This window comes from Nerophis ophidion, linkage group LG09, assembly GCF_033978795.1.
Source record: "Nerophis ophidion isolate RoL-2023_Sa linkage group LG09, RoL_Noph_v1.0, whole genome shotgun sequence".
Taxonomy (NCBI): Eukaryota; Metazoa; Chordata; class Actinopteri; order Syngnathiformes; family Syngnathidae; genus Nerophis; species Nerophis ophidion.
In genome coordinates this window covers 37734057-37756557 of record NC_084619.1, presented here as the reverse complement: position 1 = coordinate 37756557, position 22501 = coordinate 37734057, and the positions used below count along the sequence as shown (strand labels likewise).

Genomic DNA, 22501 nt, shown 5'->3' with positions numbered 1-22501 from the left:
AAACTGGTGGGGTTCGGTACCTCCAACAAGGTTAAGAACCACTGAGCTAGATATATCAGAAAATCCATATTAATTCGTTTGAGATTTAAAAATGTCATGAATAAAACATAAACATACTCTTTAATTTGTATGCATAATAAAGAGTATTTAACCAATTTTACTTTTTGAATGTTAGGCTGCGATAACACTTAACTAAAATAGTCCTCAATAATTGGGACATTGAGGAAGTCAGGTATTGGATGGCTGGACACGGTGCAAAGACGACATAGTTTGTCCAAGTGGAGTTGCCGTACAGCAGCTTGGGCAAGGTGAATTACGCGCACCTTTGTGCAAACTGCAGGTCGCCAACAGGGGGCGCAAAGGAACCTCCGCTGAGGTGCGTATCTTCTTTCAGAAGAAGAGCTCATTTCAAGTGAAGCAAAAAAAAAAAAAGTCCAATTTGCAGAGGGAAAATGATGCTGATAAATCTCTCTTCAGAAGACTTGAGGTTTTATTTTCTATCATACAGTAGCTGACTGTTCAAGTAGTCCGCGTCTGTCCCAACCCAGTGCTGTGAATTAGGACCAAGTTATAGTTGAATGTGTGCACTTCAGCACTTCTACTCAGCTGTGTCATTTGGTACTTTGACCTTAAGTGGGAGCTGATAAATCAGCAGTTTATGTAATTGTGTTCGTATTTCAACACGAAATGGTCGTAAACGCGTCTAAAGACACATAAGGTGTTTTTGTTTCTTCAGCTTTACCTGATCCTTTAATGCGCTGACTGAAAAGATTAGCTGCAGTTAGTTCCACTCCTTTACTCCCTCTTCCAAATGTCCTGACTTAGTGCTTAAAATAACAAATTGTTCCACAGATGATCGAAGATAGTAAATCCACCACAGACACACACGCACACACGCTGCAAAGGTTACATATTTATTTCTCCTGGAAGTCTGCAGTCACTCCTTTCGTGTCCGGAGAGAACAATCAGCACCGAGACAGAGCGGCCATGGTATCCCGAGTGTCGTTCACCCAGCTGCGGTTCGAAGCGGAGCTGGATCGGTACCGGGCCGAATGCCTGTGGGACAGAATCCCACCTGTCATCGAACAAATGCAGGCTGCACATATGCACGAAGATGGTGAGTACACTTCACCTCAACTTTTACTTTCCCTATCATGTTTTTATACACAGTAGTTTAGTTTATCAGTGATCCCCATTAGTCTACACCGCAGTGGATCCCTATTCTTCCTAGGGTCCAGGCCAGTGGTTCTTAACCTTGTCAGAGGTACAGAACCCCACCAGTTATGCGCATTCACTGAACCCTTCTTTAGAGAAAAACAAAATGTATTTTCTTAATTTAATCTTAATTTGTAAATATTAATCATGAAATGATGTTATTATGGTAAATAAATCCTAATAAAGATAAAATTTACAAACAAAAAGTTACAGGAATGTACACATGATCCCATGTTTACATCTTATTGTGCAACATGTGAATGATTTAGTAGTACCTAAATGCAATAACTGAAAAGGGTACAAATTATTTCCAAAGCAGGACCCCCCACCTAGTACACAACTCATGAAAAACAATATTTTTTGTTATTATCATTGTAATTGGGCCAAAACACTCATTTTAGAAAATAATATCATGGAAATGACTGCTGTCATTTGATTATAATAATAATACATTTTACTTGTTATTTAGTCAGGTTTGGGACTAGTGTGCTGCTGGTGTGGCCACAGTGCATGTGCATGTCTGACGTCGCTCACATGTGATCCAGTGAATGCTCAAGGAGTTTTTGAAAATTAGAAAATTACAGGGAACATTTTTTGGGGGTATTCATAATACGCCGATAGAGAGAAGTTTTTATTTACACCAGGGGTCGGCAACCCAAAATGTTGAGAGAGCCATATTGGACCAAAAATACAAAAACAAATCTGTCTGGAACCGCAAAAAAATAAAAGCCATATTACATACAGATAGTGTGTCATGAGATATACATTCAATTGAGAGGACTTAAAGAAAACTGAATGAGCTCAAATATAGCTACAAATGAGGCATCTTAATGCAATATGTACATATAGCTAGCCTAAATAGCATGTTAGCAGCGATTACCTTACAGTCATGCAGTTGTTAGCAGCGATTACCTTACAGTCATGCAGTGACCAAATATGTCTGATTAGCAGACTCCACACAAGTCAATAACATCAACAAAACTCACCTTTGTGCATTCATGCGCAACGTTATAAGTTTGGTGGACAAAATGAGACAGAAAAAGAAGTGGCATAAAACACGTCTTAGAAAGTCGGAGAAAGTTATGCATGTGAACAAACTAGGGTGAGTTCAAGGACAGCCATAATGAGTAGGACAAAACGTTGCTCGCCAAATACTCGAATCAGTGAAGCATGTTTAATACAAACAGTGTGCTTTATAGCAATTAGGGAGGTTTATGTCATGTTTTTCCTCCTACAGAAACCAAATTAAAACAAAAAATGTGTTTTTTTCCCCCCTCATTTCCATTTTTCATATATTTTTGAAAAAGCTCCAGAGAGCCACTAGAGCGGCGCTAAAGAGCCGCATGCGGCTCCAGAGCACCGGGTTGCCGATCCCCGATTTACACGATGAGTCGGGTATGTCTTGACATCCGCGGCGGAGGCTCCGTCGAACCCCTGAGGCCGACTCACGAACCCCTGGGGTTCGATCGAACCCAGGTTAAGAACCTGTGGTAAGGGCAAAAAAAAACCATCACATCATCTCAAAATATTACAATGCAGTACAACATGATCAATAATAAAATGTTACACTAACAATATAAAACCGAAAAACAATAACTTGAAGTTTACATAATAATGTTCATACCAATAATAAAAAAGAGCAATATCAAAATATAGATAAGACAAAGAACCAAAGGCCTACAATGTACCCATTAAAGTACCGAAGACCAACTCTATTCCACGTGACCTAAAAGTACCGTATTTAATAAAATATGACAAAGTACATACATAATCAATATGATATCAATTTGAAAACGTGAATGAGAAACAAGAACAGATTTAGGCAAAAAATAAGTCAAAAGTCTGAAAATACGGTTAAAAGTCATCTGTCTATTTGCTACTTTTTGACATTGTCCAACCTAAAGCTAGAAATATTTGTGCAACTAGCAGTTGAACTTTGTACTTTTGGCTAACAGGCTGGTTGGCCCACTTAAATAAGTTATGATGAAAGGAACAAATGAATTCACATTATTCTATTTCCTGAATAAATATATCTTCAATTGAAATGAAACAAATGCATTTATCTAACATAGAGCTGGTAGCTAAACAAGCTGAGTGTGTGTTTTGGAAAATATGAGCCCTATCTACTGTTTGTGTAAACTGTGTACACTATCGGACGGTCGTTTTTAAACAGTCTTCAGTACTGTGATATATCGGCGTGGACGTAATTGGAGGGGTGTGCACTGGGGATATGTCCCCTGCACATTTTCAAAAAGCCGTTTTTGTCCGCTGCACTTTGTAACTACCCAAAATAATGTTATGCTATTTAATGGAGGCAAGTCAAACACGAGCACCAGGTTGGAAATGGTTGAACACTTGAATATTCTCCCTTTCAAGGGGAACTGCACTATTTGGGGGGAATTCTGCCCATAAATCACAATATCTATGAGCGACAAGAACACATCTTTTTTTTTTTTAAAGTATTCCAACTCGTAAATAAATGTACATAAACGTCTATTTATAATGGAGCCAATGGGAGCCATGACGTAATTTCTTCTATTGTGTTTATTCCAAACATAAAACCCAATAAACCAGTGGTTCTCAAATGGGTATGCCAAGGGGTACGTGAGATTTTTAAAAAATCTTCTAAAAATAGTAACAATTCAAAAATCCTTTATAAATGTATTTATTGAATAATACTTCAACAAAATATGAATGTAAGTTCATAAACTGTGAAAAGAAATGCAAAAATGCAATATCCAGTGTTGACAGCTACAGTATATTTTTTTGTGGATATTTTCCATAAATATTGATGTTAAACATTTCTTTTTTTGTAAAGAAATGTTTAGAATGAAGTTGATGAATCCAGATGGATCTCTATTTCAATCCCCAAAGAGGGCACTTTGAGTTGATGATTACTACTATGTGTAGAAATCTTTATTTATAATTGAATCACTTGTTTATTTTTCAACAAGTTTTTAGTTATTTTCATATCTTTTTTTCCCAAATAGTTCAAGAAAGACCATTATGAATGAGCAATATTTTGTACTGTTATACAAATTAATAAATTAGAAACTGATGACACAGTGCTGTATTTTACTTCTTTATCTCTTTTTTTCAACCAAAAATGCTTTGCTCTGATTAGGGGGTACTTGAATTAAAAAAAATGTTCACAGGGGGTACATCACTGAAAAAAGGTTTAGAACCACTGCAATAAACAACCATTCAAAAAGCACCAACAATACTCCATTTACATGTAACCTGAATATTAACCAATAGTTAGCATTTTTGTTAAGCACTAACGTTGAGGACCTACATTTAGCGGCGTATTGAGCCGAGCGTGGCAACTTCCTTATGCTGCTTTATTGACAGTAGCTGGTGAGCTGCTTATTCGCCTTTGAACTTGTGAAAGTTTAGTCTATTTTATAAATCATGCCTCTCACATCGATAGTGAAATGATAGATAAACTGAGAAGATGGTCAACTTTGACAGTCGATTTAGACCCAGACACACAAAAGGCACTGTTTTCCACCCACTCCTTGGTGCATCTAAACGGGAATATGTCAATTTTGGCTATCATTCACATTACCTTTGTTAGAGAAGAACTCATATGTTTTTATTTGTTTAATGCATTCTAATTCGTAATATACGGCAAGTACGAGGTAGCTAATAATGCAGCTAACGGGAGTCATCTATACCGCCCATAAAGCCTTCTATTGAAAACATCCAAAAACTGCTAGCAATACTCTATTTACACCTCTTAACCTGAATATTAACCAAGTAGTAGGGCTATTGTTAGTATAAGCTTATGCAGCTGGCTTATGCAGGTATTGGCATACTAAGCTAGTAAGCTGCTGCTTCGCCTCTGAGTTTGGTAAATGTTAATTCTAGATAATACAAAACCCAAAACCAGTGAAGTTGGCACCTTGTGTACTTTGTAAATAAAAACAGAATACAATGATTAGAAAATCTTGTTCAACCCATATTCGATTGAATGCACTACAAAGACAATATGTTTGATGTTCAAACTCATAAACTTTATTTTTCTTTTTGCAAATAATAATTAACTTAGAATTTCATGGCTGCAACATGTGCCAAAGTAGTTGGGAAAGGGCATGTTCACTACTGTGTTACATCACCTTTTCTTTAAACAACACTCAATAAACTTTTGAGAACTGAGAAAACGAATTTTTGAAGCTTTGAAAGTGAATTTTTTCCCATTCTTGTTTTATGTAGAGCATCAGTTGTTCAACAGTCTACGCTGTCGTATTTTTTGCTTCATAATGCGCCACACATTTTCGATGGGAGACAGGTCTGGACTGCAGGCGGGCCAGGAAAGTACCCGCACTCTTTTTTTACGAAGCCACGCTGTTGTAAAACGTGCTGAATGTAGCTTGGCATTGTCTTGCTGAAATAAACTGGGCAGTCCATGAAAAACATGGCAGCATATTGTGTTCCAAAACCTGTATGTACCTTTCAGCATTAATGGTGCCTTCACAGATGTGTAAGTTACCCATGCCTTGGGCACTAATGCACCCCCATACCATCACAGATGCTGGCCTTTGAACTTTGCGTCGATAACAGTCTGGATGGTTCGCTTCCACTTTGGTCCGGATGATACGATGTCGAATATTTCCAAAAACAATTTGAAATGTGGACTCGTCAGACCACAGAAAACTTTTCCACTTTGCATCACTCCATCTTAGATGATCTCGGGCCCAGAGAAGCCGGCAGCATTTCTGGATGTTGTCGATAAATGGCTTTCGCTTTGCATAGTAGAGCTTTATCTTGCACTTACAGATGTAGCGACAAACTGTATTTAGTGACAGTGGTTTTCTGAAGTGTTCCTGAGCCCATGTGGTGATATCCTTTAGAGATTGATGTCGGTTTTTGATACAGTGCCCTCTGAGGGATCGTAGGTCACGGTCATTCAATGTTGGTTTCCGGCCATGCCGCTTACGTGGAGGGATTTCTCCAGATTCTCTGAACCTTTTGATGATATTATGGACCGTTGATGTTGAAATCCCTAAATTTCTTGCAATTGCACTTTGCGAAACGTTGTTCTTAAACTGTTTGACTATTTGCTCACGCAGATGTGGACAAAGGGGTGTACCTCGCCCCATTCCTTCTTGTGAAAGACTGAGCATTTTTCGGAAGCTGTTTTTATACCCAATCATGGCACCCACCTGTTCCCAATTAGCCTGCACACCTGTGGGATGTTCCAAATAAGTGTTTGATGAGCATTCCTCAACATTATCAGTATTTATTGCCACCTTTCCCAACTTCTTTGTCATGTGTTGCTGGCATCAAATGCAAAAGTTAATGATTATTTGCAAAAAAAAAAAAGTTTATCAGTTTGAACATCAAATATGTTGTCTTTGTAGCATATTCAACTGAATGTGGGTTAAAAAATGATTTGCAAATCATTGTATTCCGTTTATATTTACACCTAACACAGTTTCCCAACTCACATGGAAATGGGGTTTGTAGTATGAAGCCACGCTGTTGTAACACGTGGCTTGGCATTGTCTTGCTGAAATAAGCAGGGGCCATGATAACAATGCTTGGATGGCAACATATGTTGTTCCAAAACATGTATGTACCTTTCAGCATTAATGATGCCTTCACAGATGTGTAAGTTACCCATGCCTTGGGCACTAATGCACCCCCATACCATCGCATATGCTGGCTTTTGAACTTTGAGCTTTGAACAATCTGGATGGTTCTTTTCTTCTTTGTTCCGGAGGACACAACCTCACAGTGTCCAAAAACAAAATGAAATGTGGACTCGTCAGACCACAGAACACTTTTCCACATGACTTAGCATTTAATGGAAGCTGTTTTTGTTCCTTATCATGGGACCCACCTGTTCTTAATTAGCCCGTTTACCTTTTGGATGTTCCAAATAAGTGTTTAATGAGCATACCTCAACTTTCTCAGTTTTTTTTGCCACTTGTGCCAGCTTTTTTGAAATATGTTGCAGGCATCAAATTCCAAATGAGCTAATATTTGCAAAAAATAACAAAGTTTTATTGTTCGAACGTTAAGTATCTTGTCTTTGCAGTCTATTCAATAGGTTGAAAAGGATTTGCAAATCATTGTATTCCGTTTTTATTTACGATTTACACAAGGTGCCAAATTCACCTTTTTTTTAGGGTTTGTAAATCATGCATCATCTCATTTGCATTGTAGAAGGCTATGGCTAGGAAGAGAAAGACACGAAAAGACGCTCGTTTGCATAACTTTCTTTTTGTTTTTAACCTGCGTTAGGATTATGATCAATTCTTCATCTACATGGGAAGATGTAAACATCCCACCAGTGTGCATCACAGTAAATGCAGACATTGTACATTAAGTAATTGTTTTATTATATTTGTCGTTTGTATTTCTAGTTAAGTACTTAGATGTACTGCTATTTTCTGGATCTGCTTATCACTCAGCTTCTAAAACTTGTAGCTCATCCTCCTTACGTTCAGGCTCAAAAATACAAGTTTTTGGGTCATCACTTTCCCAAAGTAGTCTTTGTTAGCTTTCATGAAGTCTGCAATGGTTAGTGGTAGTTGTTGTTGTTGAAGGAAATGGCGAACGTCGTGATGCGTCTGTGATATTAATATTCCACCGTACGCTCAATATGACCAAAACATGTAGATAATACATGTTGTTATTCATTTGCCAGTTACTAATTTACGTATATGCCAACAGCATGAATATCCAATCTTGATGGAGGTTTGTTGGCATTATAGGCGGAATAGAGCAAATTTCATTACCTTCAATATTAGCTGACATTTGCTAGAGTTAATGCATTAAAAAAAAAAACTGCGTGCTTGTCTCACATGAGGATAGTGAATCGCGCCCACACACACACATACACACATACACACACACACACACACACACACACACACACACACACACACACACACACACACACACACACACACAGACAGACAGACAGACAGACAGACAGACAGACAGACAGACACACACACACACACACACTTAAAAAATCCAAATTTCGTCCCTGTATATGGGAAGTACTCCTGAGCCTTAATACATTTCAATGGACTGTGTGTAAAATGATTTTCTTTGAACTTTATTTAATTCACATTTTGCCCCCAGATGATTATGGGGCACTGCTGTTGGCCGAGGTTTTTCTAGAAGAGTGCCTGCAAGAAAATATGGACCTATTACGCCGATCCAAACCTTTAATGGACAAGTCGCAACCCAAAATCTGCCGTGCCAAAAGCTACCTCAACACCATTCTAAGCCGAGGCCGTCTCACGGTCAGTCAAATTGAGATGCTTGGGTACTTTTCAACACCTTTTTCGTTTTTTAACATTTTTTAATCCCATAAAAAGAATCACTGGATACACCTCTTTATTTGTATTTGTCTTTATTGATTGCCTCTTATTCCCCAGCCCAAGTACTTGAATGAAGCTCTGCTGCTGATGGCCAAAGTGCACTATGTGCAGGGTCGCCACCGCGATGCTCAGGGAATGTGTGCAAGGGTGGGATTGGAGGAGCTTACACGTGACGAACAGCCCACCTACCACCTGCGCCTGCTGGCTGAGGCCTTCATCATTAAAGGTACTATATGCCTACCAACACATTTCACAAACCTATACATCAAAATTCTGATTATTTTTATGATCAATAAGTTCATTGTTGAGGTGTCATCCTAGAAACAACAAAGTAGAGAGCATTAAGGTACAAGATTCTTAGAATATTAACAATTGGTCGTGTTCCTTGGAGCACTTGTCAAGAGGAACTAATTCTCGCCGGAACAGAGTAATACATTTATCTCAAGGCACTTAGCATGTGGAGTAGTTCTATTACCTATTGAACCCCCATGATCAAGATGTTGGAGGGTAGGAAAAAACCTTCTCAGCAAAACAATTTGAACAGAACCAAGAGGTAGTTGGTTTTGAATGGAGTCTGACAAACTCTGAAAAAAACACAATACTGTAGTGACAAGCAAAATGATGGAAGTCTTTATGGTTGTACAGATCTACATTGGTTTTCATCTGCCACATTTTTTGTATAATTTGGTATTTGATGTAAATATGCGGCAATATGTTGCCCCGGTTTGCGTGGACTGTCTCTGTTGTCGTATGGCCAAACATTGTGCGTTACAAAATAATCTGATTGCTCACGTATTGTTGTGCAAAATCAAATTGGTCACTGTGTTTTCCACCATTGAGTCAAATAAAGTTGCGTGTGCCAGCACTTAAACTATATTCATAACAACAATACATAAAAGATTAAAAAAAGGTAAAAAAAAAATTCATTCAAGAGAGAAGCTGTAGCTATGTATGAAGGTGGCATCCACGTTTCCTTACCCTCCCTTCTCTGCTCATCGCCATCTTTGCCAACAAGAGTCTTTAGTAGAAAAAGTGGTTTCAAATATTCATTTATCTATTTCATTCAGTTTGTATATGTACTTTACTTAGTTTTCTGCATGGAAAAACTATAACCATTCTCTCCTTTTATTAATATTTTTGGGTATCTGGATGAAATAGATTTACATGCATTTTAATGGGAGTAATTGCTTCGGTTTTTGTATCATTTGGTCTTTGTCAGACCTTTTCAAACGTAATACTAACAAAAACCAATGTACCATTGCACTGTTACTAAAAGTAACTGGAAAAGCACTCAGAGAGTGCAGACCACCGCCAGGCCAAGCTTCCAAATAAAAAGTCCTGAATCCAGACGGTGATCAATCAATCAATCAATCAATCAATCAATCAATCAATCAATCAGAGTTTACTTATATAGCTCTTAACCACAGATGTCTCGAAGGGCTGCACAAACCACAACTACATGTTGCTGATCAGCTCCCAAATGTAATGACTTGGTCATTATCTCATTTCCGGCATTTCTTAAAATGTTTGATAAAAATCTGCCCATAACTTTTTGAGCTATCTATAGTTGAATGAAAGAAATATAATGAACCTTCTCATTAGTCATCCACTCTCTTTGTTTCTGCAAAGTCGCATAGAGACATACGTTGATGTCGGCGAAATGATCCACATAAGACCCAAAATCTTGTCAGTGTTTTCTTATCCCATTTCAAACGTTTCCCAGATTTTTCATGAAAATCCGTCCATAACTTTTAAAGTTATTTTACTATTAATAGACAAACAAACCAACAACAATAATTACATTACCGCCTGGCAGAGGTAACTATAGCTCCTCTGGAATCAGCGGCGCTTCCTAAAGAGTACAAAAATAAAAATGCTACTAGTATTAATATTTGCACTGATGAATACATATTTTTTTCTATCTTTATGGACTCAATATTTGTCTCATCTAGATGGATTTAAGCACTATGAATTGAGAGAATCACTGCATACTGAAAAAGTAAGAGTGAAGATTCCCATTTTGTATATATTCATTGGTGATATAAACAAGTACAATGATAAAAGGCAGATATATTCTAGTTTATTAAAGGAGAACAAAACTTTTTGGGAATTTTGCAACATATGGATTTCTTTTTCTTGCATCCATCCATCTTCTTCCGCTTATCCGAGGTCGGGTCGCGGGGGCAGCAGCCTAAGCAGGGAAGCCCAGACTTTCCTCTCCCCAGCCACTTCGTCTAGCTTCTCCCGGGACATCCCGAGGTGTTCCCAGGCCAGCCGGGAGACATAGTCTTCCCAACTTGTCCTTGGTCTTCCCAGTGGCCTCCTACCGGTTGGACGTGCCCTAAACCCCTCCCTAGGGAGGCGTTTGGGTGACATCCTGACCAGATGCCTGAACCACCTCATCTGGCTCCTCTCGATGTGGAGGAGCAGCGGCTTTACTTTGAGCTCCTCCCGGATGGCAGAGCTTCTCACCCTATCTCTAAGGGAGAGCCCCGCAACCCGGCGGAGGAAACTCATTTCGGCCGCTTGTACCCGTGATCTTGTCCTTTCGGTCATGACCCAAAGCTCATGACCATAGGTGAGGATGGGAACGTAGATCGACGGGTAAATTGAGAGCTTTGCCTTCCGGCTCAGCTCCTTCTTCACCACAACGGATCGATACAACGTCCGCATTACTGAAGACGCTGCACCGATCCGCCTGTCGATCTCACGATCCACTCTTCCCTCACTCGTGAACAAGACTCCAAGGTACTTAAACTCCTCCACTTGGGGCAGGGTCTCCTCCCCAACCCGGAGATGGCACTCCGACTTGGACTTGGAGGTGCTGATTCTCATTCCGGTCGCTTCACCGTTGGCTGCGAACCGATCCAGCGAGAGCTGAAGATTCCGGCCAGATGAAGCCATCAGGACCACATCATCTGCAAAAAGCAGAGACCTAATCCGGCGGCCACTGAACCGGAACCCTTCAACGCTTTGACTGCGCCTAGAAATTCTGTCCATAAAAGTTATAAAACAGAATCGGTGACAAAGGGCAGCCTTGGCGGAGTCCAATCCTCACTGGAAACGTGTCCGACTTACTGCCGGCAATGCGGACCAAACTTTGACACTGATCGTACAGGGAACGAACCGCCACAATCAGACAGTCCGATACGCCATATCCTCTGATCACTCCCCACAGGACTTCCCGGGGGACACGGTCGAATGCCTTCTCCAAGTCCACAAAACACATGTAGACTGGTTAGGCAAACTCCCATGCACCCTCAAGAACCCTGCCGAGAGTATAAAGCTGGTCCACGGTTCCACGACCAGAACGAAAACCACGCTGTTCCTCCTGAATCCGAGGTTCGACTATCCGGTGTAGCCTCCTCTCCAGTACACCTGAATAGACCTTACCGGGAAGGCTGAGGAGTGCGATCCCACGATAGTTGGAACACATCCTCCGGTCCCCCTTCTTAAAGGGGAACATTATCACCAGACCTATGTAAGCGTCAATATATACATTGATGTTGTAGAAAAAAAAAACGTATATTTTTTTTAACCTATTTCCGAACTCTAAATGGGTGAATTTTGGCGAATTAAACGCCTTTCTATTTATCGCTCTCGGAGCGATGACGTCACATAGGTAGTCAACGCCATTTTCTTCACCACATTACACGCAGCAAGTCAAATCAGCTCTGTTATTTTCCGTTTTTTCGACTGTTTTCCGGTACCTTGGAGACATCATGCCTCGTCGGTGTGTTGTCGGAGGGTGTAACAACCCACGATCTAACATGCTATTTAGACTAGCTGTATATACATATTGCATCGTTATGCCTCATTTGTACTGTAGCTATATTTGCATCCAGCCTCTCCCTCCATCCACATTTAATGCCAAACAAACAAGACCAATCAACGGATTTGAGTTGCTCCAGTGTCAAGAGATGCGAAAGTCCCTCGTTTGGTTTTGTACCGGCGATGCTACAACAGAGATAGCACAGAGATGGCAAGAATGTCTGGATATCCTGCGACACTCAAAGCAGATGCATTCCCAACGATAAAGTCAACGAAATCACAAAGGTGAGTTTTGTTGATGTTATTAACTTATGTGCTAATCAGACATATTTGGTCGCAGCATGACTGCCAGCTAATCGATGCTTACATGCTATTTAGGCTAGCTGTATGTACATTTGTAGCTGTATTTGCATCCAGCGTTTCCTTCCACCCAAATTTAATGCCAAACAAACATTTACCAATCGACGGATCTAAGTTGATCCAGTGTCACAAGATGCGAAACTTCCGATCGTTGGTCTGCACATTTTACCGGCGATGCTAAGGCAAACATGGCCGAATAGCGTCAATAGCTATTCGCTCAATAGCTTCAGTTTCTTCTTCAATTTCGTTTTCGCTATCTGCCTCCATACTCCAACCATCCTTTTCAATACATGCGTAATCTGTTGAATCGCTTAAGCCGTTGAAATCCGAGTCTGAATCCGAGCTATTGTCGCTATATCTTGCTGTGCTATCCACCATTTGTTTGTATTGGCATCGCTATGTGACGTCACAGGGAAATGGACAGCGGCTTCGCAGATAGCGAACATTAGGCACTTTAAAGCTATTTTCAGGGATATTCCGGGACGGGTAAAATATTGAAAAAAACTTCAAAAAATAAAATAAGCCACTGGGAACGTATTTTTATTGGTTTATACCCTTCTGAAATTGTGATAATGTTCCCCTTTAGCGAGAGGGACCACCACCCCGGTCTGCCAATCCAGAGGTACCGCCCCTGATGTCCACGCGATGCTACAAAGTCTTGTCAACCAAGACAGCCCCACAGCATCCAGAGCCTTAAGGAACTCCGGGCAGATCTCATCCACCTCCGGGGCCTTGCCACCGAGGAGTTTTTTAACTACCTCAGCAACCTCATCCCCAGAAATAGGAGAGCCCACCACAGATTCCCCAGGCACTGCTTCCTCATAGGAATATGTGTTGGTAGGATTGAGGAGGTCTTCGAAGTATTCCTTCCACAACATCCACAGTCGAAGTCAGCAGAACACCATCCGCACCATACACGGTGTTGACAGTGCACTGCTTACCCTTTCTCAGGCAGGGGAGGGTGGTCCAGAATCGCTTCGAAGCCGTCCGGAAGTCGTTTTCCATGGCTAATCCGAACTCCTCCTATGTCTGAGTTTTTGCCTCCGCGACCGCTGAAGCTGATCTTGCACTTGGCCTGTCCGTACCTGTCCACTGCCTCCGGAGTCCTATGAGCCAAAAAAACCCGATAGGACTCCTTCTTCAGCTTGACGACACCCCTCACCGCCGGTGTCCACCAACGGGTTCGAGGATTACCGCCACGACAGGCACCAACTACCTTGCGACCACAGCTCCAGTCAGCCGTCTCGACAATAGAGGTGTGGAACATGGTCCACTCGGAGTCAGTGACCAGCACCTCCCTCGTGACATGTATAAAGTTTTTCCGGAGGTGGGAATTGAAACTCTCTCTGACAGGAGACTCTGCCAGACGTTCCCAGAAAACCCTCACAATGCGTTTGGGCCAGCCAGGTCTGTCCTACATCATCCCCCACCATCGCAGCCAACTTACCACCAGGTGGTGATCCGTTGAAAGCTCCGCCCCTCTCTTCATGGAACTGCGGCCTAGGGTGTCCTGGTGCCAAGTGCACATATGGACACCCTTATGTTTGTAATGTGATGAGCACAAGAGTCCAATAACAAAACACCACTCGGGTTCTGATCCGGGCAGCAATTCTTCCCAGTCACGCCTCTCCAGGTTTCACTGTCGTTGCCAACATGAGCGTTGAAGTCCCCCAGTAGGACATGGGAAACACCCGGGGGAGCACTCTCGAGTACTCCCTCAAGTGAATCCAAAAAGGGTGGGTACTCTGAGCTGCTGTTTGGTGGGTAAGCGCAAACAACAGTCAGGACCCGTTCCCCCACCCGAAGGCGGAGGGAGGCTACCCTCTTGTCCACTGGGTTGAACTCCAACGTACAGGCTTTGAGCCGGGGGGCAACAAGAATTGCTACCCCAGCCCGTCGCCTCTCACTGCCGGCAACACCAGAGTGGAAGAGAGACCAGTCCCTCTCAAGAGAAGTGGTTCCAGAGCCCTTATTGTGCGTCGAGGTGAGTCCGACTATATCCAGCCAGAACTTCTCTACCTCGCGCACTAGCTCAGGCTCCTTTCCCCTCCAGTGAGGTGACGTTCCACGTACCAAGAGCTAGCTTATGTAGCCGAGGATCAGACCCCCAAGTGCCTCGCCTTTGGCTGCCGCCCAGCTCACACTGCACCCAACCTCTATGGCCCCTGCTATGGGTGGTGAGCCCATTGGAGGGGGGACCCATGTTGCCTCTTCGGGCTGATCCCAGCTGGACCCCATGGGGACAGGCCAAGCCACCAGGCGCTCGCCATCGTGCCCCACCATTGGGCCTGGCTTCGGAGGGGGGCCCCGGTGACCCGCGTCCGGGCAAGGGAAATCTGAGTCCTTTATTTGTGTTATTCATAGAGGTCTTTGAGGTGTTTCTTTTTCTTATGTGTTCTAAATATTGAAAAAACTTGCACTTTAATAATGTAATATTTACAGTATTTATAAGCATGACATAATTTATTTCCTGGGCACATTGATTTCACACAGTGCACACCAACTACTTCTGTCAACTACAGCAGGGAGAGCACGTTCTTTGTTTGCTACCAGTAACCATGACAGACTTTGTGAGAGCCTCGCAACATTATCATGTAGTAGCACTATTGCTAAACGTTTCACGGACAAAATAAAAACAAAACAAAACGGTGACATATTATGTCCGCTCACACTTGGATGCCGACTGATGGGATGGTTGTATCTTTGAGCACATGACTTGTGCTCTCATTTAGCTGGTCAGATCAAAATAATCCTCACTCCTCAGTAAAAAATGCCTGAAGCGAATGCGCTTTTGCTGAGTCTTCTTAACGATGTTGTCGGGTTTTATGTTGCGTTCCATTTGTTGAAAGCGAAGTTGAGAACAAGTATCCACTACTTCTATTACACAGGTGAGAAGCATGAGACATAACCTCACATTAAAGGCCTACTGAAAAGAGATTTTCTTATTTAAACGGGGATAGCAGGTCCATTCTATGTGTCATACTTAATAATTTCGCGATATTGCCATATATTTGCTGAGAGGATTTAGTAGAGAACATTGACGATAAAGTTCGCAACTTTTGGTCGCTAATAAAAAAGCCTTGCCTGTACCGGAAGTAACAGACGATGTGCGTGTGATGTCACCGGTGTGAGGGCTTCTCACATCCTCACATTGTCTATAATGTGAGCCACCAGCAGTAAGAGCAATTCGTACAGAGAAAGCGAGGATTTCCCCATTAATTTGAGCGAGGATGAAAGATTTGTGGATGAGGAAAGTTTGAGTGAAGCAAGAAAAAAAAAGCAGAAAAAAAGAAAAGGCGACTGCTCCAGGCGGCAGCAGTGGGAGAGTTTGAGATGTAATTAGACACATGTACTAGAATAATTCTGGAAAATCCCTAATTTGCTTATTGTGTTAATAGTATTTTAGTGAGATTATAAAGTATTACCTGAAAGTCGGATGGCTGCGGTGAACGCTAGTGTCTCTGAGAGAAGCCGAGGAGCCAAGACCACAGCTGCCTTTTTGAGCTGCAGGATGAGGTCGCGTAATCCACTCAAGTCTCCGGTAAGAGCCGACCTAATATCACAATTTTCCCATTCAAAAACTTTCTGGTTGACGTAGAGAAACATGTTAGCTTGACCGCTCTGTGTTAAAGCTTCACAACAAACAAAGAAACACCGACTGTGTTTGGGTGCTAAAGGCAGCTGCAATCCACCGCTTTCCACCAACAGCAGTAATCTTTATAGTCTCCATTATTAATTAAACAAATTGCAAAAGATTCAGCAACCCAGATGTCCAAAATATTGTGTAATTGCGCGATGAAAAGAGACGACTTTTAGCCGTAAGTGGTGCTGGGCTAATATGTCCCCTCCAACCAATAACGTCACAAACACGCGTCATCATACGCGTCATCATACGCCTCATCATTCCACAACGTTTTCAACAGGAAACTCCGCGGGAAATTTTAAATTGTGATTTATTAAACTAAACCGGCCATATTGGCATGTGTTGCAATGTTAAGATTTCATCATTGACATATAAACTATCAGACTGCGTGGTCGGTAGTAGTGGGTTTCAGTAGGCCTTTAACTTTTTCAAACTCAAACACAATACAGCTGCAGCAGAAGAAGCTCAAGTAGCTAGCATTAACTCTCGCTAGTTTGAGCAAAGCGATGTGTCACTACACCAGAAAAGTAGTCCCTCTGTGTTAGCTGTTACGATAACAATTTCGCTAAAGCTCGGTTTACATGCAGGTAACAACATATAAAGGAAACGTTGGCAGTTTTTGGATGTGTTTCCAGAGCACTTTATAGGCAGAAAATATGACTCCGCTTTATTTAAATTGTTTGCTGCCCAGTACTGGAAGTTTTTCACTACTTAGAAAGTACAGAAAAGGGCAAAATGTGCATTATTGTCTCTCATAAGGATTGTGAATGATGGGAAAAATCCCCAAAAAGATGCAGTTTTTCCTTTAAAGAGCAAATTCAGACATTTCTCCAAAGAGTAAAAATGATATTAAACTATATGTAATAGTACCAGTAATTGTCCATCCATCCATCCATTTTCTACCGCTTATTCCCTTTGGGGTCGCGGGGGGCGCTGGTGCCTATCTCAGCTACAATCGGGCGGAAGGCGGTGTACACCCTGGACAAGTCGCCACCTCATCGCAGGGCACCAGTAATTATATTCAAGGTAAAAGTGTACTGGTTAAAAATTTATACTGACTAATTAAAAATATAGTGTGTTTAGAAGAAGGATTGCAAACTACTGTTGCAACCATATTTAATAATATTGGGCTGAATAACACTTCTCTGCACATCTTGACAGATCCTGTAAATTTTGAGTTTGGGACTAATGCTAAAAAATTTGGCTGCTAAAACGTGATGATTTTTCAGAACTTTGCACCTGCAGGTGCACTGGAAGCAATGAAATAACTAATTAAGAACATCAGTGTTTCCACACAACAGAGTTCAAATGTGGCTTAGGAATCCCTTGATGCTTCAGTTCCCCATCTGTTGCACCTCATTTACTTTTATTTCATGCCAAATCAGCAGTGCGTACACTAACAACATTTAGCTACATTTTCAACAAGCTCAAATTTGTAAGTAAAAATAAAAGTGCTTGATTACAAAACACATTCTTATAATTAATACAAACAACTTTTTTTAAGGACATCATGGATACCTTTCACAAAATACAACATCATTTTTTGAGCCTTGGTTTATCTTGTTACCAGCAATATCATCATCTTTTATTTCACCAAATGCTTCCTGATGAGCAGATGTGACTATCTGCTGGATAAGATATAATTATGTAACAAACACTGTCTGATTTCAATTTCAGCCTTTTTTTAGGGCGCCTTCTTAATTAATTTAAAGTTGACAATTATTTAGTAGATGTGTTGCATAAGGAATTGCTTGGAATATTTTGATGGTTATGTATATTTGCAGCATTCTGATTATTAGATTAGGTCTGGCATTTGGCCAGAGACTTCAGACCAACCTCGTCTTTGTTTCGGCTGGAAAGGTACCTGTTGGTCACAAAAAACTTTCATGACGTTTGGTTCTTTTATGAATTTATTATGAGTCTACTGAAAATGTGACCAAATCTGCTGGAACACATTTGTTAATATTTGGTTACATGTCCTTTGGCAAGTTTCACTGCAATTTGGTAGTCATCCACAAGCTTCTGGTTGAATTTTTGACCTCTCCTCTTGACAAAATTGGTGCAGATCAGCTAAATTTGTTGGTTTTCTGACATGGACTTGTTTCTTCAGGATTGTCCACACGTTTACGTCAGGACTTTTGGAAGGCCATTCTAAAACATTAATTCTAGCCTGATTTAGTCATTCCTTTACCACATTGATTAAAGCAAGCTGTAACAGACTTAACAACACATAACTTCAACTACTTCAACTTTAAGAACCCCTGACAACAACGCAATATGAAGTATAACCGATAAAACAATGGGTATTAAGAGTAGGGCTGTGAATATTTGGTCACCACACGATTTGATTTGATTCTTGGGGGTAACAATTCCATTCAGAATCGATTTTCGAGTCAAAATGATTCTCAATTCAAAATCAATACTTTTTAATAACATTGGGTGCCAGTTTTATGAATACCGTATTTCCTTGAATAGCCGCCGGGGCGCTAATTAATTTAAAACCTCTTCTCACTCCTGCGCCTATTCAAGGCATGCGGTAATAGTAAGCAGGCGCTAATAACTTTAAAACTTCTTCTCACCCCTGCGCTTACCAATGGCATGCAGTAAAAAATTGAGTGTGATGTGAGGATGCCATCACGAAAAGCACATATAATAAAAATAAATGTTATTATGGTTATTATTTTCAGCACTGAAGGCTTGGAATAACCTTCAATTGACGCATACATTTCGCTGCTTCCATTGACACGCTGACGAGATTGGAAGGCATACTGGGTTATACAAGTTACACTGAAGGTTGTTATATAAACAAGTTTAACACCCTTACTAATATGTGCCACACTGTGAATTCACACCAAACAAGAATGACAAACAAATTTCTGGAGAACATCGGCTCTGTAACACATTATAAAAGCAACGTAACAATTACCCAGAATGCAATGCATCCATGACTCTTACTGCTTATATTATACACCCCACTAGCACCAAACCCACACCTTTGATGTGGGTTCACAGTGTGGCACATATTATTAAGAGTGTTAAAGTTGTTTATATCACAACCTTCAGTGTAACCGGTGTGGCTGATGAACAAGAGCTCTGGTTTACACAATAGTACAAGCTAAAAAAACTCTTTATGCTGTGTAATTTCATTATACATTTCAAGAGAGTTTCGCGGCTCCCGTTGTCATTGTGAAATGGGTCAAAATGGCTCTTTGAGTGGTAAAAGTTGCCGACCCTGCCGCCTCCGCCATTTTGAAAACGACGACAGGAGAAGCGTCACTCGTGACATCACGAATTTGACCAAGCGGTAATAGTAAGCATGCGCTAATAATTTTGGGAAGCAAGTTTGACCCGGCAGTAGTTCAAGGCAGGCGCATATTACATGCCTGGCGGTAATTCAAGGAAATACGGTAACTACATTTCTCAATAAAATAAATAGCTGTGATACATTTCAATATTACTTTAAAGAAAACTGTTTTGTTTAATAACATTTTCCCCAAACCTAAAGTCAAATACAAATAAGACAAGAAGAGAAGTATCCTACACTTCTCTTTTCTAGTGTGTGTTGACTTTATTTGTTGGTTATAGTTAATTTACACCATGAGTGTGGAAACTTGTTTGGATTTGGTCATATAAATTGATAATATGCTCAATTTGCTTTCAAATGACAATTTTGGTCATTGACCATCGCTTCTGTCTTGGTCCTCACAATGGCAGCAATATCCCCTCACCTCAAACTTCATGGGACCAAATTTAGGCAAAACATGCCAATCCTCTTGTGTGATGTCTCGCGGGCTGCACTGAAGACCCCGCAATCAATTTTATAACGTACGGTACATTGTCTCTTTTTATCAACACATGTCCAGTGTTTCCAGATAATCGTTTATATCGCCAGAATTAGATTTGGAATGCCACAGAAAGATTTGAAATCTGTTTTTTTTTTCTTTTTTACATTCGCTGTGCTCACATAAACTCACAATCACATTATAATTAGGCTTCCTGAGTATTTATTCCTAAATGGCATCAGAACTCTGCTTTTGAAGGCACCTCATATGCACAAACCACAGCTGAATTTGTCACGCAATATAACCCATATCGTTATAGTGACATATAAGACGTTCAATAACATGTACATTATCTTTAATGTCAGCGCACAATTACATGTACTCCAGGAAACATGAATGTTTTATAATCACCTTTGTGTGTTTTTTGCACAAGCATTCACTGCTGTCAGGAATGAAACAAACACGCTTAAACTGCACTTTTTTGAGGAATTTTGCCTATCATTCACAGACATGACCATGGATGTATTTTTTTTCCAAGGCATTCTAACTAAACGTAAATAAAAGTCTGCTTATAGCCGAGCCAAAGGGAGGTCTTCTAATCCGCTCATAAAACCCAATAAAAAAACATTCAAAAAGCGCCAACAATACTTTATTTACATTTCATGACTCAAATATTAACCAAGAATTTGTGATATTGTTATCATAAGCACAAACGCAGACCAGATATTTATGGCTGGCACCGTGATCACTACGGTATGATCTTATGTTTACATCATCGCGTGGTAAGCTGCTTCCTCGCTTCCTTTGCTCATGAAAGTTCATTGTAGGCCATTATTCATGCCTCTCACCTGGATAACAGAAGGACGAGGATGTAATCCGACATGTTGGTACACTCTGACAGCTAATTTAGACCCGGAAATGGTAAAAAAGACTTAAAAAGACGCTTGATTCCACCCCCCTTTTCTTTGCGAGGATTATGACTTTTTTCCATCCAAACAGGAATATACTGTAGGTGGGTTGGAGTCACGTGACCTAGAGTATACTTCTGGGTTTCAGGTGATGGTCTAGACACAGGGCTAGCCAACCCGCGGCTCCCAAGCCTCATGCGGCTATTTGGCTGGTTTCATGCGGCTCTTAACTCCATCCATCCATCCATTTTCTACCGCTTATTCCATTTGGTGTCGCGGCGGACGCTTGTGCCTGTCAGCTACAATCGGGCTGAAGGCGGGGTACACCCTGGACAAGTCGCCACCTCATCACAGGGCCAACACAGATAGACAGAAACCATTCACACTCACATTCACACACTAGGGCCAATTTAGTGTTGCCAATCAACCTATCCCCAGGTGCATGTCTTTGGAAGTGGGAGGAAGCCGGAGTACCCAGAGGAAACCCACGCAAAAAATATAATACTAATAAAAAAATTAATAAAAAAAAGATTTTAGTGCCCACAAGGTGTAGACGCGACAAACTCTTTGATGTCGGAGGCCCACGTTGCCGTGTTACTGTACTGTAGTATATCTACTGTCCCTGGTGTTCACCGGGACGAAAAACACTACATTTCCCAAAACGCAGCGCGACTGAGACACACAGCTTCATTGACTTCCGCTAAGCACAAAGAGGGCGTTTTCTCAAAAATCTAGCTTGTAAAACATTGTTGCGTTCAACACGCGGCCTCTTCTATCGGCCATGATCACGGTCATCACGAAAAAAAAAGAAATACTTGGATTACAATACTCTTATTACTTTTTTCGCCTGGCTTAAGCTGGTTTGAGTTGTACATAAGAAGAAGAAGTCGAAGCGGGTTTGAGTGACGTCAGATGTGCATGTGCGTGAGATCACAGTTGTAAACAATTTGTGACAAGTTCGCTGTCAAAATGGCAGGGAAAAAAAGCACAGCAAAAATAAAATATGAAAAACACAGGAAATTTTAACAGTGTGGGATATTTAATCTTTTTTTGTTGAACGTAATGGCAAGCCATTCTGCCTTCATATGTCAGGCATCATTGGTACATTTCAAAGCTTCAAATTTTCAGCGTCACTTTAGCTCTTTTCATGCTAACATTGACCAGACATTTCCAAAAGGGGACAGAACTTCGCAAGCACAATTTGGCCACTTTGAAAAGTCAGGCAGAAACAGTTTTTCCAAAAATTTACGAATCACTCAGAGATCGTAGCGCTTGCATCATATCAACTGGCTTGGAACCTTGCACAGGATAAAAAAAAACATGCAATGAAGGGGACTTCGTTAACAAATTCCTCAGTGACGCTGTTGAAATCTTGTCTCCGGAAGACGACAAACTAAAAACAAGGGTATTAGAAGTCCAACTGTCCCGACACACTGTTGAACGCAGAATATTGAATCACAGTTGCACTCTGACCTTCAAGCA

At 41.0% G+C, this 22501-nt stretch overlaps 1 protein-coding gene across 8 annotated transcripts in view; it reads left to right on the top strand.

The window, feature by feature from the left end:
- Positions 1-346: 346 nt before the first annotated feature.
- Positions 347-22501, top strand: part of ttc7a (tetratricopeptide repeat domain 7A) — a 143438-nt gene continuing 121283 nt past the window's right edge. For 4 of the 8 annotated variants that reach the window (XM_061910933.1, XM_061910935.1, XM_061910934.1 and 1 more), the window contains exons 1-3: positions 402-1117; positions 8314-8477; positions 8613-8781. In XM_061910933.1, the coding sequence (XP_061766917.1) occupies positions 853-1117; positions 8314-8477; positions 8613-8781 (598 nt within the window). In that variant the 5' untranslated portion in view covers positions 402-852. The other 4 variants (XM_061910936.1, XM_061910938.1, XM_061910937.1 and 1 more) reach the window with 4 other exon arrangements.